Below are 17,923 nucleotides of genomic sequence, written 5' to 3' on the forward strand. Positions count from 1 at the left end.
ATAATTTCTTCGCTTAACTTAGTGGAGAATATACATAAATTCATTGCTTAATAAAAAGTGTTAAAATTGTGTGAGATCAGCGATGAATGCAGTGAGATTACATAAATTCGCCGCCTGATCTAGTGCTGAAATAACATAAATTCACTGCTTAGAAAACGCTTCAATTTTTTTGTCTATCGAAGTTAGGATGCATTTATTAAAAGACGCACGGAAGATTTCTACCCACGATTAATCATTTATCTTTATAACTTTTTAAATTTAAGTTGAGATATCTTGATATATCAATTTAAATTATATTTATATATCTTTAAGTTGATATATCTTTATATCATTCTAAATTTTTTTAGCGGTGAAAAATGTGATTTCACCGCTAGAGTAAGCAGTGATTTTATGAAAAATCACCAAATTTCATCGCTGATAATTGTTATTTCACAGATAATGTTAAAAAATTCAACGCGCTTTATTTACAGAGAGTAGAGTGAATTTGATTTAAATTCAAAACAAATATGGTAGAATTAAGTGAGAGGTGACGCAGTGGAAGAAGAAAAGGATAACTTGCAGGAGGTGAGGTTCGAAATGTTCAAAGGGCGGAGAAATACGGTGAATTGTTTTAAGTTCACTGCTTGCGATAGCGGTGAAAATAATTACATCATTTCAACGCATTTCACCGCAAAATTATGTACGAAATTTGTGGTGAAAAAAATTTTCACCGCTCATCTTACATATTTTTCTGATTTTTCCTCGACGCAGATCCTGCATTTTTGTTCTCTACCTTCCAGCTTCTTTTTAATGAAATAATCAACAGACTGGAGAAGATTAATTGAAAAAAAACCTTAATAACAGTAACAAAACTCATTATGTGGTTACTAATCGAGGCCGTCATTTTTGAGGAGAAGCTAAAATATTACTATCCCTTCATGAGCATCTGATTATGAGGGCTTACGGACAAACCCAGGATTGACTCATGAAAAGAAAGACCGTGATCGACTTTACTTGGCTTATGAACAGACCCAGGCTCGACCCATGAAGAGATTTTACCTTGACTTTAACAGCCCGAACCCTAGTGTCATAGTAATTCAGTGCTGAAACATTGGATTCCAATTGTATATCGTCGGTCCAGTACTGCATTAGTGTATCCTAAGTGTATATTGCTACCTCATTATGTCCAGTCTATTCGTATAAACGCTTTTTTTTCTGAAAATAGACTGAACAATCTTAGATTTGATTTCCATGATGTTCATAGCACAATAATGAAAAATTTTGAAAATTCGAAAAAAAAAATTGAAATTTTGGGCGATGCATATTTTGAGCACAACGACGGCTTACAATCGTAAAATGCTGCATAAAACGTATTAAAATTAGCAAAAAACCCGCCAAAACCAACAAAAACACGCCGAAAACAAAAAAGACACACCGAGTACCTGAAGCCTGCCAAATATGGACCAAAATTCAGATTTTTTTGGTTTTTATTTCAGATTGTAATGGATTTTTTTGGATGTCTTAGTTTTAGCTCCGAAAACAGATATATTTCTGGGCCGACGATATACAACTGGAGTCTAATGTTTCAGCACTGAATTACTATGGCACTAAGGTCCGGGCATCAACTTGATCCATTATTATGCCGATTCTTTCCTATTTGCTGTTACCAGTTCTTATGGCATTAGGTTCTACAAGACTAAACAAAATAAATATAAAATTTATTCAAAGAAAAAGTTTATATTTGAGCTCTTGTAGTAGTAAAAGTGATTCTGGAAAAACATTTCAGGAAAACTTTTCAGACACCAGCCGCAGTTTAATTGTTATTAGGCTTCAAAAGACTGTTGAGAAAAGTCAAAATTCTTGTATGTTCACATTCTTGATTTGAAATACTACGATTCAGTACTTATTTTGTCTGTGAGTCCAGTACGAGAGAGTGCTGGACAGTAAGACCCCCTCACTAAAATTATAGAGTATTTTCATAAGTCGATGTCTAAACCTGAATGAGACAACAACGAACCCTCTGAAGAAACTAAAAGCCAATTTTTTCTTTTTTTAATAAAACCAATACTGAGTCATCTTTAAAAACGACAGCGGCCAAAAGAAGGTACGGGAGGGACAGTTTTATTCGCTGAAAACAAACATATTTTGATTTGCCAATTGTAGCCTCTGCAAAATCATTTTTGCAATGCCTGTCACTGCGCACTTCCAAAAATCTAGGATTTTCGAGATAATTTTCACAACAATATTCATATTACCAATAATCAACATAAGTTTTGCCGCTAAGGTATTGACCATCATTTTGGGAGCTTTGCGAGCTGTGAAAATGTAATATAGTGTGGTACCAAAAAGCTACGTATAACATGATTTCTGCTATTAAAGCGTGATTCGTGCTTCATAAGCAAGATTTAATCTAGTGCATGATTAAAGGTGTAAAATTTAGAAGTCTTCAAAGATTTTTGTTCTCACTTTCACAGCTTAAACAGCAAAGATGGTTATACCGCGTTGTTCTTTCACCCTTTCCAAGAAATTACGCTACGAGATGTCGTATTTTTATGGACGAAAATAAAAAAGCAAGTCAACTTGAAAACAAGATCCAATACACAGTATACATACATACGCTACTTGATCAGACTCGAGGCGAAAATTGAGCGCAAGACCCGCAAAAATGTCAACAAAATCAGAAAGAATGTTAGTTACCAATGTTTTGAAGGATCCCAAAACCTCACTTGAGCGCATTAGAGTGACTCATAACGCTTTCTCTTGCTACGATACAGTTTTCAGAGGTGCAGTTAGACGAATTCGCAAAAAAATATGGTGTTTTTTTAAGAAATGCTGCAAAAAAGTCAGTTTGAAGAAGAAATGCACGCGTTTTCGCTCAAAACGGTGTAACAATATGCTCAAGAAGCCTGTATCTTTCTGGCGGAAAGTTTTTTTTAGTGATGAAACAAGGGTGACAGTGGCCATGAACAAAAAGAAAAGACTTCAAACTATATTGAACATGGAAGCCAGAGGAACCAGGAATCAGAACAGAAGAGCCCAGGAGAACTATTGCTCGAAAGCAAAACAGAGACAATCTTTTAACAACAAGATTTTCTAATGAACCAGCGCAAGCACTCATCATCTCCAACTGGTTCCGACCTGAAACTTCAGTCGGCGCAGAGTGCAGAAAATACTGATCACAGAATGTACACAACTTTTGCTTGATGACTTCATTATTTTGCAAAACAAATCCGCAACATGTTTTAGACAATATGTTCAATAATATGCTTCAAAGATGTTTTCTAAAACATTTCTACCCTGATTTATTTTTTGCCTTGATTGATATCTTGCAATATTCTTGCAAGAATTTTGCAAGTTTTGAATCAGCTTGCAAGATTCTAGCAGGTTTTAAGTTCACTCATCACTACGGTAAAGACCAGACACCTCATTGCAGCTACAAATCAACGATTGCGTTGTGACAAACAATTATTAAATCATAAAAAGATCGAAAAGGTTCTAAACAGCTTTTGTTGAAAACAGTCTATTTACGATTCAGTAAAGGAAAGTGACACAGATTGGTCTGGACGAATAAACGAAATCGAAATATAATCAACAGCTGTCAATTTCCAGGGAGGACGAGCAGCATTGAACATTAGTGTCATTTAGGTATATGCTTGCTTAATCATTTGGTTAATCAATTGAATTCGTGCTAAATCTTGTTTAAGGGTGCTTTTCATTTTTTAAAACTTGGTGTAATTTGCCATGTCATGGTTTATCTTTCTCGGGTGTTACCAAGATCTTGTTTCTTAATACCCACGCAAAGATCTTACAAGTTCGCACAAATCTGGATATTTTCATGGTGAGTACCGTGGCAAAATCTCGGCATGATTTACCAAGATTTAGTATGTTTCTTATCAAGGTGTATCAAATTTTGGTTCACTGGGGTACCACACTAGCCCCCTTTTCATCAGAGGCCAATTCATACCGGAACAAATTCAAGAGGCTCTCTTCTTTGGAAAAGTTCTTAAGGAATGGACCGTTCAACATAAGCGCTTGTAAGAGAATGTAGATAAGGATTCAATTACATAGTTCTCGACACTTTGTTAAGTTTTTATATCAGTTTTTAGTTGCGGGAACAACCAACTCGTTTTGGTTGCGATAAGTACAAAAGTCAATGTTTTTTCAAGTTTCACTTCTGACTTGATTGTTGCACAACATGCTCCAGGGGGAAACAAGGGGCCAACTAGCACATTGCAGACGTTTGACCAGATCGTCAAAAAGGATGTAACCCAAGTTGCCTACAGAAACCTTCGAAAAAAGGTCAAGAAAAAAATGAACTAATAAGCCAAATCACGTGCGAGGTCGGAGACAGGGCAAACGTACGTATCGTAAGCCGTTTTTACCTTTACCACACGGTGTTGTCCATCTCGTCCAGGGTAGACTTCGAGAAAACGTCCAAGGGGCCAAATTCCACGTGGAGTCATATCTTTCAGAATCCAAACGATGTCATTGACTCTGAGTAATGTTTGGTCACTATCGCTGCATATGGAACTCTTTAACAGAGTCGGAAGATACTCCTTGACGAGTCGTTTCAAGAAATGGTTGATTATTTGCTGCACATTCTTCCAAGACATGAAGCTGACAGGATCTTGGCTGTCGAAATTTCCTGGTGGGAGAGAGTTGATTGGTCTATTGATCAGAGAATGGTTTGGCGTGAGGGGCATTTCATTTTTTGGAAGATCAGCGACAATCGTTAGTGGTCTGGAGTTCAATGTAGCTTCGGTCTCAACCAAAACTGTCTTGAACACATCAAGCGACAATCTTCTGGAGCTTATAATGATCAATAGAGAGCATTTCGGGGTCTAGATCAGGCGCTCCCAAATACCGCCAAAATGAAGTCCATAGGGATGATCAAAACTTCCAGGTTGTGTTCGTTGCTGCAATTGCTTTGTAGATTTTGTCGTTGTCGAGATGATTCACACATCTTTTTAGTTCCCCAGATGCACCAATAAATGTCTTGCTATTGTCGCTGAGCATTGTTGTTGGCTGGCATCTGCGGCTTACAAAACGTCGAGAGGCGTTTAAAAAAGCGAAAGTGTTTGAGATCGGGACAAGCTTCCAGAATGAGACACCTAGTAACCAAGGAAGGGAAGATGAGGCCGTAGTGTTTTCAACCTGTCTTTTGGCATCTTCTATATAAAGGGGTCTAAAAAAACCGACTCCGCTGTTCGCGAAAGCATACAGGGTAGAGTTTGTCGGGAAACGGCAGGCAGGGAGGGAGCCATGACAGGTTGAATTTTCTGCAAATCGTCTGCAGAGAAAATATCTGTACATAGAACTCAAAAGTGTCCTTCTGAGTCCACTGATGTGGTATCTTTGCTGCACAAAAACTTTCACTGGCTCTGTTCCTTATTGAGCGCAATTGTTGTGTGCATGCTCTATATAGTTGCTATCTTGTCTTTTGCGTGCAGTATAATCCAAAATTTGTCGACTTTGAGGTTATCTGCCACAAATTGCAATCTTCCACATGACCGATGGATTCATAATTGTCCAAAATTGGTTTGAGCGAACAAATTTTATACTTTGAATCTATCCTGGAACCACGTTTCAGAGTTTGGATTGTTGAGAAGAAGAAATTCTGCTGCGATGTTTTGATCAGCCAATTTTATGCAAGAATGACGTCTTCTGTTATATACTGTTGATCTTTAGGCCTTTGCTTTTTGATTCGAATGATCAAATTGAAGATGTTGCTAAAGTCAGGAGCAATTTGTTCCAATTTGAAAACCGTGTGGAGTCGATTATTTGCTCCGACAAACTGCGTGAAGTTTCATGCGTTGCCAACACATGCTTTCAAGAGTTCTCATGAACGCTGAGCTGTTTCGTGGAAAGAAATGCGGGCGCTGTTAGCCATTTGGATGGATTTTCGTCTGGATTGAGACCACGGGTCCCGTGATTGGCTAGATTTTCTTTGATGGTAACTTGTTTCCATTGGTAAGCATCAGTTGAAGCAAGGATTTCTTTGAGGTGATTCGCAACAATAACAGGTTGTTTCTTTGATGTGGATAACCAGTCAAGTACTACTTGACTGTCTGTCCAGAGTATCGAGCGAGGAATGTGAAACGATGAATCGTTCATGATGGTTGAAAGAAGGCGCACTCCGATGACTGCGGCTTCCAACACTAATTTGGGTATGCTGATTTGTTTAATTGGGAAATTTTTGCACCTTTCTATTAGGAAACGAGTTTCAGCATGTTAGGAACTGTTTTTTCATATATGCATTGGCTGCAACTGCCACAGCTAAGGCGTCAACAAATATATGGACTTCATTTTCTTTTTCTGATGAATGGCAACTCTTATAGAGAGTTCTCTTCAATGTTACTTCTTGTGAAAAAAATAATAGTCCAAATTCTTTTGAAGTTGTTTAACTACTTGACGGGCCGTCTGTTCGTCCCATTTTTTCCCAAGTTTCCACCGTTCTTGAAGAACTATTTTGAAACGGATCGGCGTGTATGGCGACAATTTCCCTATTCGGTCAAATATCGAGGAGAAAAGACTAAATATCTTAAGTTGAGTGTATGCTGAGGCATCTTTTGGAAAATCAGTGAGAGGTTTCATAAAAAAGCAGTCTTTCTTCACAAGATTCCATTTAACACCTAGAACTCTAACAATATCTGTCTGGTTGTCTTTGTCTTCTGGGGGGATTTGGTTTAGGACTAGAGAGCTGTTTGAAACATATTTTGTTATTCGAAACCCACCCGTTGGCAAACAATGTTTTGTTTCAAGAACTGCCTAACAATTGTCTTCTTCTGTTGCATGTGATTGGATGTAGTCATTCATGTTAAAGTGCTTTCTGACGGCTTTGAGGGCTTCTGGGAATTGTTGCCTGTTTTCTTTGGCACAACAGTTAAGAACGTATATTGTGCACAGAGGCAAGCAATTTTCAACAAAGATGAGTATTGGTACTGTTTTATTTGATTTTCTGCGAACCAGAGAAAACGATGAGCAGATTGATCAATCTGATGGATGGTGATTTGCATAAGCATGACTTCGATGTCCACAAGGACCGCAACGAGATGTTCTCGAAATCTCATCAGGACAACTAAAAGGTTATTAAGGAGATCTGATCCGGTAAGAAGGTTTGAAATAGGCAATTGGCCGCGGAATTTCGAAGCTGCATTTGCAAATCGGCGTAATTTTCCAGGCTTATTGATATTTTCAGAGGGTGGTGTGGCAGGTTCCAATATCTGTCTGGCTGAGGATCTTGCATTTCCACCGGTTAGACATAGTTTCTTCTCGAGGTCTGTCAGGAGAGTCCCAATGTATTTTTCTTGCAACAATGGTTTACGCTGAAGGCGTGTGTTGAGACTTTTGACATTGTTCAGTGCAGAATAGAAATCGTTTTCCATCTTTATTTCTGATTTCCAGGGCAGTTTGATTTCATATCTCTTGCCATTGTGATTGATGGAGTTCGCCAAAATATCAAGAAATTGTTCTTCTTGTTTTGTGTAAACTTGTTCAGGGTCCTTCTGAATGCCATCAGCTTCAATACTCCAGAACTGTTGAACAAGTTCGTCGAGTCCGGGTTTATCTGTTCTGTTTCTTCACACATGAATAAAAATGTCTTCTTTTGCTGACTTGCGGGCTGCCAAGTGGTGGCTGAGATATAATTCTCGTAGTCACCGGTGAGGGTCCAACCAAGTTTAGTTTTCACAACAAACGGTTGATTTTGGTTGACAGGTATAACATATGTAGGTTAGGTGAATGTGAATGCGTTAACATAGAAAAAAATTGCAGTTGTGAAGCTCAGGGACGGGATACTGAACGTTCGGAAGAGTTCCAACGATATTTCAATTGATTTATATAGAGTTAATGTGACTGGCTCAACAATTCTTGAGAAAAACATGCTGTTCTCTGTATTGAGAAATTTTAGTGGCACTGACTTTTGAGTTCCACGGGAAGCTCAAAAAACTCAGCTATGGCGTCTAATACGAAGCTGAATTGGCTACTGGGGTCTATGGGGGCGTAGGTATTGAATGCTTTATTCCCCTTGATGAATGAAACACGAATACGCTGCAATTGCTCATAACAATTCTTCGAGGTTTCTGAGCATTGGTTAATGCTGAACGATTGGTTGGTTGCATTGCCTTGTAAACTACGTCGTTAAACGTTTTGCTGGCTTGGGTTGTTGAATGTTTGGCCATAACAGCTGTTGAGGACTTTGTTTGTTTGACTTTTCTGTTGACAAGATGTATTTGGAGTTTGACTTGAAGATTGACTAGTAGACAAAGCTGTTGAATTGTTACCAAAAACTTCATTAGAAACAGCTGCTGTAGGGCATTTGATTTGCTTGGCAGGATCATGAAGAGCTGTATGGTGGAAACCACTGCAAACCTGACATCGTTTTTGCTAAGGGCACGATTGTTTGTGTTGTTTGTTGCTCAAGCAGATTGTACACAATTGTTTTGGCTGACAAGGTGGTATCAATCACCTGGTGAGCACAACTGATACTGAGGGCATGTGGCATTGCTGTGTTCTTGTTTGCAACTCTCACAAGATCGTTTTGTGATAAAAGTTTTATTCGGAAGGCTTTGTGAAGTTGAGGGTTGTTTTTGCTGAGGCGCAGAAATCCAATGTGTTCTACTGCTTTCCGCTGATGCATTGTGGCTGACACTGAGAGGGTACTGTTGTATTGCCTGGTTTGCAGGTTGCAGGTTGTTCGAGTTGACAAACTTAGATGCTTTGAAACTGATGGTTTTTTTTTGCTTTCTGGACTCACTTTGTCGTAGATCTGAGCTAGGATCCATAACCATTGTTGAAAATCCAAATGAGTCTGGTCTGAGCTGAGTCGTTTCAAAAATGAGGAAGAGGATATGAAGCGTTGCTTGTTTTGGAAATTCGTTTGCCAGTTTTAGATTAATGAACGCATTAACAATTATAGTACGATCACCGAAATGTCGGATTAGTTCATTTAGTGCTGTCTGATTACAAGGTGGATCGCAGGAATAAGCACGAATCAAGTCCTTTGCATTCCCACTTACAGATTTCTGCAAGTAGGTTACACAATGCATGTCTGTAATGGAAGTGTTATTAAGAACCATCAAATTGACTGAGTTGTGCTACATATTAATTAGATGGGAAAAGGCCGTGATGACTGTTAACAGGTTGTGAAAATTGCAGAGGAGCAGCAATTCCATTTGATTGTGAAGCTACCTGGTTTGGCCGAAAACTAGGAGTTGCAGGGTTCAAGACGGTATTTTGATGCTATTGCTCCATCAAGGGCACGGTGACTGAAAGAAGATTTCCCGATTGTTCCCCAGTTATACGATTGATACAAGGATTGGGTTGTAGGCAATTGTTTTCTGCGACTATTTTATTAGTGAAACTTGTAACATGAGAGGTTCTGTTTGCCACTGTGGGTAAGCAGGGGAGTTTTTGCAGATCACAGTTCAACAGTTGACTATCGAAGTATCCATTTGTTCGAACTTGATCTTGAGAAGGTTCAAAGCTCTGTTGCAGGTTTGGAAAATTATGGTATTGAGAATTTCTGTTGGAATTTGAATGCTTATTATTACTTTGCTTTGGCGAATTTAAATTAAAGGTTTTTTCCAATGCCAAGTTTTGGGCAAATAGATCATCTGCATATTGAGGAGTTTGGACTGCCAAATTAAAGGGGTTTGAAAGTGACTGATTACTTGAAAAGTTCAAATGTTGGATTGGAGGCAAAAGTTTCTGCGACCTGTTGAAGTTGTCACTCAAGTTGTTTTGAGCTGTTTCAATTTCGCGGACATCTCTATTTATCAAATTGGAGCCACTTTGGAGTTTCCTTGATCTTTTTGGAGGTGTGAATTCTTAGCTGGTATCTTTGTCAAAGCAGGGAAAATATTTCGGAGCATATGTTTGGTTTCCAAGGTTTTTTTTCGATTTTAGAAGACTTTCACGAACTTCCTTTTTAGGATTTCTTTGATGGGCTTCAAGCACATTCTGAAATTGAACTCCTGTTTAATTAGATGGTTGCAGAGACATTGATGGTTGCTTTAGCTGTGGTGGTATTGGAGGCGGCTGATTGAAGATGTTACTAAAGTCTGATTTTCTTCTATGTCACGCTGATGTTGAATTCGTTCCTTGTGGTCACTGGGCGCCGGTGTTGATTCCTGAGACAGGTTTTGTCTGCAGTAGATCATGCTGACATCATCTCTAATGTGACTGGAAGACTGATTGAGCTGGCCACCATCGTCCAACAGATGGACTTGCAGTTCCATTTAATTGAGGCCAGTTATTAGTGTCGTCTGCCTATTAAATATTGATGAGGCAGTGCTCTCCCATTACTTCCTCTGAAAATTTCTTGAGCTGTGTTTCTTGGCCTTTTAGTTTGTTGATCATCAAAGACAATGATCGGAAACTCTTTTTCTGCTCCACAGTTTTCTCAAGGAGGTCGAACAGTTTCTTCATTGACATTTCTGTTGCTTTGAACCTACTGATGGCAAACTGACATTCAGCGCTGTTATGCTTCAACATATTGGTTGCCGTTGTTTTTTTAGCTGATTGTTGATGCCGTTGTTGAAAAAGCTTGTCACTGAAGGTGAAAAACGGCTTTGAGAACCAGAGCGACGCCAATTTTTGATGTAAAAACGTTGTCTAAGGTTTGAAAGCTAATGATCCCAATTTTTTCCTGTTGAAAAGACCTGCGACACAACTTTTCTCAACAATTAACGTGTTAGGATGTGTTTTGTGTGCTAAATCTTGCTTTTTGGCACTAAAAAACCTAAAAGCTTCTCCGAACGTTCGCGCGCTGTAATCGACTTTTGTTCAACAGAGCAAAATAATTACTTATTTTTTGTTGAATAAACACAAGTTTTGCTTAAATAGCTGGCTTTAATTATTTTAACTAGTGTGTCTGGTTATTCTGGTTGACAGCACACTTGTGCTTTGCTACAATTCTGCAGTTGAATCAATATTAGACCAGAACTCAAATGATTGTTACATTAAACTCCCTTTTCTTGAAATCTTAAAAAAACTCGTCTGTTTCTCTCAAATACGATTAAAATACACACCAGAAAGCTGATGAAACTACCAATTAGAATTTTTTTGAGCTCTCTAACCCTAACCAAACACTATGATTAATGAATACCTCTCACAGTACTTTGGAACCTGTTTTTTTATTCAGGAGTTTATTGTTGTTGTGATGGTTAAATATAAGAAATTTGCAAAAATGCGGTGCGTTTAGGCAACATGAGTTACAAGAGAGCTACTGAACAATAGAAATTTTCAGAAGCGGGTCATATTGTGAAAAAGAAAGAAAGAGCTCTTTCGGATGTTATCTTTTTTCGGATTTTGCAAAAACTTTTTTGTTTTCTTTAAAACTGTTTGATTTTATCCGGTTTTTCACTGTCTCTTCGTTATTTTTTATATGCATTGACTGTACTATCTTTTAATGCGGTCTGAGAAAGATAACGTCTGAGATCTGTCTTTCGAAAAAAATGAAAATAGGAAAAGAGTACATCAAATTTTCTGGTGACTATTGGAAACAACTCTCTTTGAAAACCCCTACTCTGCTAATGGTAACGTCTGAAACCAATATGGATAAAGGGACTTCGCAAACGGCAACGTCTGAGGCCGAGGTTTTCTGCAAAATCAAGCTTCGGAAGTTTTTTCCAAAAAATATTAAATTGGTAGTTGTTTTCGTCAAATGAAGGTTTTGATTTTTGGTGTGGCGCCTAATAACTTTCTATTTAGTTCCCTTTACAGCTAAAAATATCAAACGGAATGACATGATGTTTTTTTGGCTGATCTAGGGTTTATTTTCCAATTCAAATGAATAAATATGTGGTCAGAAAGTTAATTTGTGTTTCTTGAATTTTCTGAATTCAAAAATTTTTTTCTGACATTTCTTATTTATATGATTCTGATTGCATAAATCGATAAAAATAGTTTTTTTTATTGCAAACGATTTCAATAGAGTGGTTTAAACGTTTTTTGCGCAATTCAAAAGGATATGGAGTCAGAAAACTGAATTGGGTTTTTTGAATTTTCTGAACTCAAAAAACTTTTTCTGACATTTCTTGTTTATATGATGCTGATTTGATAAACCGATGGAAATAGCTTTCTGCTTCATTGAAAACTAATCCAAAAGTATGTTTTAATGATTTTTCCGCAATTCAAACGGATATGGAGTCAGAAAACTGAATTGTGTTTCTTGAATTTTCTGAAATCAAAAAATTTTTTCTGACAATTCTTATTTATATAATGGTGATATTATATATCGATAAAATTGGCTTTTTGTTTGATCAAAAACTAATTCGAAAAAATGGTTTGACAATTTTTTCCGCAATTCAAACGGATCTGTTGTCAGAAAACTAAATTGTGTTTTTTTGAATTTTCCGTTTTAAGGAACATTTCTCTGATTTTTGTGTTTTTTTCGCAGATTTTTCTTTAAAAGCGCGAAAATTGCCTTTACTCTCTTTAAAATTGATAAAACTAGTCAGGGTTTATCAATCGAGATGTTTTAGTAACAAAAAGAGTTTTTTAGGGGACAAATATTAATTTTTTTGGAGGCTTTTGTTGAAAAAAAAGTAGAGATTTTGAATGGATCTAATCGAGGAACAGGACATCAGAGGTACCGTCTAAGAACTTGGGCGGACTTCTGCTGGTGATGTCTTAAACCTGTAAAAAAACTACATCTTCTCGTCGGGGTGACGTCTGAAACCCAATTCCCAAAAAATCGTCTTTGCTGGGTACCGTCTATAAACCAAACTTTCTCTGTGTCTTCTCTGTGTCTTCTCTGTGTCTTTTCTGTGTCTTTTCTGTGTCTTTTCTGTGACTTTTTTTACTGTGAAACTATTTGCCGGTAACAGCGGAGACTTTTGTCCTCAAACTGTTTTTGGGGAAAGAAGGTAGGTTTTGTTCTTTGAGCAAGGGGTAAACCAAAAAAATGTAAGAGAAATGTAGATAAGGATTCAATTACATAGTTCTGGACAGTCTGTTAAGCTTTTTGTATCAGTTTTTAGTTGTAGGAGTAACCAACTCGTTTTGATTGCGATAAGGACAAAACTCAATGTTTTTTCAAGTTTCACTTCTGACTTGATTGTTGCACAACAGCGCTCATCAGCGTACGTTTATTGAAAACACGCTCTCGGATGCGTCATAAACGAAAACAAGCGATTACTTCCACCTGGGTAGCTTTGTAGAACTTTGTAAAACCCGGAGATGCAAAAAAGAGAAAAAAAGCATATTGCGACCAAATTTTAATTTATTTAGCGACAATTGCTCAGATAGGACAACTTTATTTTTTAATGCTGCTACTGGCATCTAAAATCTACAAGATCGGTAGTGAGGGCCGGTAGTGAGTCAATGGAGTTTGAGCTGAGCACAGTCCTCGCAATCAACTTTTGCAATCAATTTTAAGTTAGATGAAAAAGACATCATCTTATAAGCTCTTAACCAGATGGATAACAATTCTGAAAACTCTGTTTGCAAATTTTGTCAGATTTCATAAAACTTGTAATGCAGAAGCAAAACACTTACAAAGCCGGCTTACGGAAAGTTGCAACACATCATAAAAGCTACCTATGCTGCAATGTGTGGGTACCAAGAACTCACAATAAAGATTTAGATCGCTTAAATGCTATCATAATTGTGAAACAAAGAAATTAGATAAAAACGAATGTATTAAATTTTGCTCAATTTGTACAAAACCTCGTAGCTTGAATTTTGAATTAAAGGTATAAAATAACATTTTTAATATATTGACACAAAATTGACCAACAACATCAATGTATATAAAATTTAATCAATTTTTGTAGATTTTTAACAGCAAAAAGTGTTCTGTGCATCATTTTACATTAAATTGTGTTCAATTCTCATCATTTTTAAATCCAGGCATTGGTAGTATTCTGTAAATAGTTTTTTGACTCTTGTCAGGCTTTACTGGGAACTTTTGTTGGAATAAATCATAGGCGTTCATGTATACACAGTTTCTCTTAATTGTAGACATATCGTTTCATGATTTCATCAACGTCTCTGGCTCTTTTGGACAATTTTTGCTTGCACAACCCGTCGGATGAGTCACAGGTGTTCGCAAACCAAGGGCAGTCGTCATTGCTCTCACATTTGCTTTTCTCAGTCTCGGGTTGAGGGGGCAGACCCATTTTACACAAGCCGTCGGTTGGGTCACATATGTTTGCGAACCAGGGACAGTCGTCGTCATCATCACACTTGCTTTCCTCTTTTTCGGGTTGTGGGGGCAGTCCCGTTTTACACAAGCCGTCCGAGGGGTCACAGGTATTCGCGAACCAGGGACAGTCCTCATTATCATCACACTTGCTCTCTTCGGGTTCGGGTTGTGGTGGTAATTGCGTTTTGCACAAACCATCTGTGGGGTCACAGGTATTCGCGAACCAAGGGCAATCGTCATTATCGTCACATCCTCTTCTCTCAATCTGGAATCCACGTCTGGTATGTTCAGAGATTCCCTTCGTCTGTACAAGTCCTGAGAGTGAAAGGCCAAATGCCAGAATGAACAGCAGGGAGAGCATTATGAATTGAGTAGCTGACGTCTGAAATAGAAGAATGGAATGCCTCTTTCGTACATTGCCAATGTGTATATATATATATATATATATATATATATATATATATATATATATATGATGGTTAAATTTTTTAATTCGAGCGATTTCTCCGAAACGTCAAAAACACTATATAGAATAAACTAAATGGAACATGCTGAAAATTATTCAACAAGCTCTTTGCTCAAGGCCGCAATTATTTAAGTGGAAAAAATTCAAGAACTTTAAGACAATAGGAAAAGCTGATCTGAACAAAATTGCGCATAAATTTCTGAGTTAGGATATAAATTAATAAATGAAGATTGGAGAAATTTTATGTTGACTAATAAGATCTAATTTGAATTCAAATACGCACGACTTGCATCATAATGTTATTTACATTCTTAATTAGCTATCTTAAAAGATCATACACGAGTAGTCATGCGACTTGCATTTTTCTTGTAAAAATCCTGCTTTTTTTGAACTTCAGAGGGATTATTTTAAGATTTAACCTACTTTTTATGATTTGATGCCTATCATAACTGCGGTAAGTTTTGGCTAGGACGACGCACGTACCTCTGCCGACTTAAAAGACTGCCGATGTTTAATAGTGCCGCTATATTTTTGCACTTAATTTTTAAACCTATTATGTACTGTTTCGCAAAAAAAATTAAGGCTTAAAATTCCAACCAACCACTGTTGGAAACCATCTGTTATTATGCATTATTTGTTATTATGCGTTTGTTATTATGCATTATTTGAAGATAAAGACAATTTAAGCACGAATAGAACGAAGTTTTAGAGAGTAAATATGATATTACTTCGTGCTTAACTCTTGCATCGAATTACCCCCCCCCCCCCCCCCCCCATTACCCCCAAAATTATGTAAGAGACTAGAGGGGAATTGGCTAAAAATTCCCTCGATTACCCCACAATTCTTACATCTATTGAGGTAAAAATTCGACACGGGTATGGTCAACTCCTATTGGCTCTTGGAACTGGGCGTGATTTTATTAAACTGGTTATTTGATAAAGACAACTGGTTTCCAGTTTCATTTTAGTAATTTTTGAAGCAATTTCCAGTTTCGGAACGTTTATACGTTGGCCTAAATTTCTGTCAGCAAAGTTGTGAGTAATCACTGACTCTTTATCAATTTTACAGTACCTTAAATTAATTTTAATGTTTAATCATTACTTGTCAATTAGCAGAGAAAAAAAACGTCTAAGTAAATAAATATTTATTACGAAAACTTACTGAAAGGCGATATGATTCTAAAAAACTGAACAAACAGAAACAGAGAAGAACAACTGTTTTTTGTCAAGCTTGTTTTCTGAATACTCTTATTATGGTTCAGCAGGAGTTTTACTTCATGGTCACGTGACCGAACCAATATGCATACGTTGTCCAAGTTAGCTCGTGCGACAGTACCCGACCTGTATCCTTACAAAATGAACTACTTTTTTTTAATCAAAGTGGTTCGAAAACATAGAGCAAGCAAATTTAAGAAGCTTTTTATAGTAAGTTATGAAAAGAAAGGTTCTAGCAGTACAAAAAGATTGTGCGCAAAAATGGTTATTTTATACGCCAGCCTTACAAATCGCGTCTGGTGTTCAAGCGTTGTGAAGATTTATAACGCTGGCTCGTTGTACTCATTAAGTTCAACAATTTGAACTAAATTTGTGTGATTAAGCTAACCGTCTTCGATTGTTGAAGAAATAACACAGCACTAGTTTGAAAAAAAAAAGAAAATCGTTTTAATCAAATAAGAAGCTTTTTATAGTAAGTTATGAAAAGAAAGGTTCTAGCAGTACAAAAAGATTGTGCGCAAAAATGGTTATTTTATACGCCAGCCTTACAAATCGCGTCTGGTGTTCAAGCGTTGTGAAGATTTATAACGCTGGCTCGTTGTACTCATTAAGTTCAACAATTTGAACTAAATTTGTGTGATTAAGCTAACCGTGTTCGATTGTTGAAGAAATAACACAGCACTAGTTTGAAAAAAAAAGAAAATCGTTTTAATCAGGGAAAGGACATCTAGGGCAAGGTGTGTCACGCTCTAATCACAGTGCAGGTTTTCTATTCCTCAAAAAAGGGACCAATTTGCACGTAACATTCAATTAATTAATTACATCTTAAGGGTGAAGAATGTATAGTCTTCGCTAACGTTAAACCTAAAAATTGCTATCCAACAACAATTTACATGAGAACACAAAATAAGTAGTTATATGTAAGCAGACCTGGGGGGGGGGTAAAAGGACGTACCTATGTATAAAGATTACCTATAGCCTATTTTCATCAATTTTCCAAAGACGTACCTAAAAAAGAGAGTGAGAACAATAGACCTGTCATCTTACCGTAATTACCCAGGGGTAATAATCTTAATTACCCCAGGGAAATGCATCCGCTCTAATGCACTTCAGCTAATCTTATCTACTTAACAAAATATATCTGCGGAACTTTTACTTTCAAACTTTTCATTTACGCATAAATTTTTTCATATATTCATTTTTTTAAATTTTCGAATATTGATGACGTTTTGTTTTCAATAATGTCAAATTATCGGAAGTTTTTCAAAAAACTTCTTGAAAATGTCAATTTTTTTTCAATTGTTTTTACTCATGATGTGAAAGCATGCAAGAAACCAATTTTTTGGCATTGTCTTTTGGTAGTTTCTGGTTTTTTCTCGGTAGTTTCAGTTTCAAAAACCCAAAACCGTTAAAAAAATTCAAACAAGGTTGTTCTAATAATCGATTAGAAATTTTGTAACACAGATTTCAATGAAAAATACTAAAGCTCAGAAAACCATCACTGAAAACTTTTTTTGTTTTTTCATTGTTTCAGATTCTGAAACCTCAAACTAAATTTTTTTTTGGTCGAAATTATATGCTACAGTACAACTTCAGAGGGTATTTTTCGAAGTGGAGTTCAATGGTGGTAACTTCACGGTCAATTATAGATTATGGGTTTGGGTTTTTTGAAGTTTTAGTTTCTCAAACCTCAAACTACAAAACAATTTCTTTGAGAATGGTATGCTATATCAACTCTCTTTATGTTGTTTTTAAACAAAGCATTTGATGGCAATTTTTTAACCCTAAGAAGTTACACTTTTTGGTTTTTCCGAATCTTCAGCTTCTGAAACCTGAAACCTCAAACTATTTTTTATTTGGATTTGTGTGTGCCAGTACATCTTTATAGCGCAATTTTTAAAGCAGAATCCAATGGACATAGTTCAAAACTCGTGAAAAGAGGACAAATTTGTATTTTTTGAAGTTTTAGACTCTGAAACATGAAACCAAAAAAATTTTGGTGAAAAATATTTAGTTCTTTTTAATAAATACCCTATTCTTAAACAAATAAAATAAAATACCCATTTCATACCAAAAATACAACATTTTTCGCAAAAAATACCCAATTCTTGCCG

General features: G+C 36.7%; 3 protein-coding genes across 4 annotated transcripts in view; 1 reads left to right on the forward strand and 2 right to left on the reverse strand.

The window, feature by feature from the left end:
• LOC142355291 (ran-binding protein 9-like) overlaps window positions 1-17,923 on the reverse strand; it is a 281,185-nt gene that overhangs the window by 141,695 nt on the left and 121,567 nt on the right. The gene's annotated exons all lie outside the window — the stretch shown is intronic.
• LOC142356023 (uncharacterized) overlaps window positions 1-17,923 on the forward strand; it is a 214,018-nt gene that overhangs the window by 118,324 nt on the left and 77,771 nt on the right. The window lies entirely within an intron of this gene.
• On the reverse strand, window positions 13,813-16,248 carry LOC142335083 (uncharacterized). Its single transcript, XM_075383425.1, has 2 exons — window positions 16,198-16,248; window positions 13,813-14,510 (listed from the first exon to the last, which is right to left on the reverse strand). The coding sequence occupies exon 2, from the start codon at window positions 14,487-14,489 to the stop codon at window positions 13,935-13,937; it is 555 nt and encodes a 184-aa protein (XP_075239540.1). The 5' UTR covers window positions 14,490-14,510; window positions 16,198-16,248; the 3' UTR covers window positions 13,813-13,934.

The sequence above is a fragment of the Convolutriloba macropyga genome, chromosome 2 (genome assembly GCF_964194025.1).
Source record: "Convolutriloba macropyga chromosome 2, txConMacr16.3, whole genome shotgun sequence".
NCBI lineage: Eukaryota > Metazoa > Xenacoelomorpha > Acoela > Convolutidae > Convolutriloba > Convolutriloba macropyga.

Bases quoted from the DNA above. Each gene is read 5' to 3' on its own strand.
- LOC142335083 (XM_075383425.1), bottom strand. From the start codon at position 14,489: ATGCTCTCCCTGCTGTTCATTCTGGCATTTGGCCTTTCACTCTCAGGA.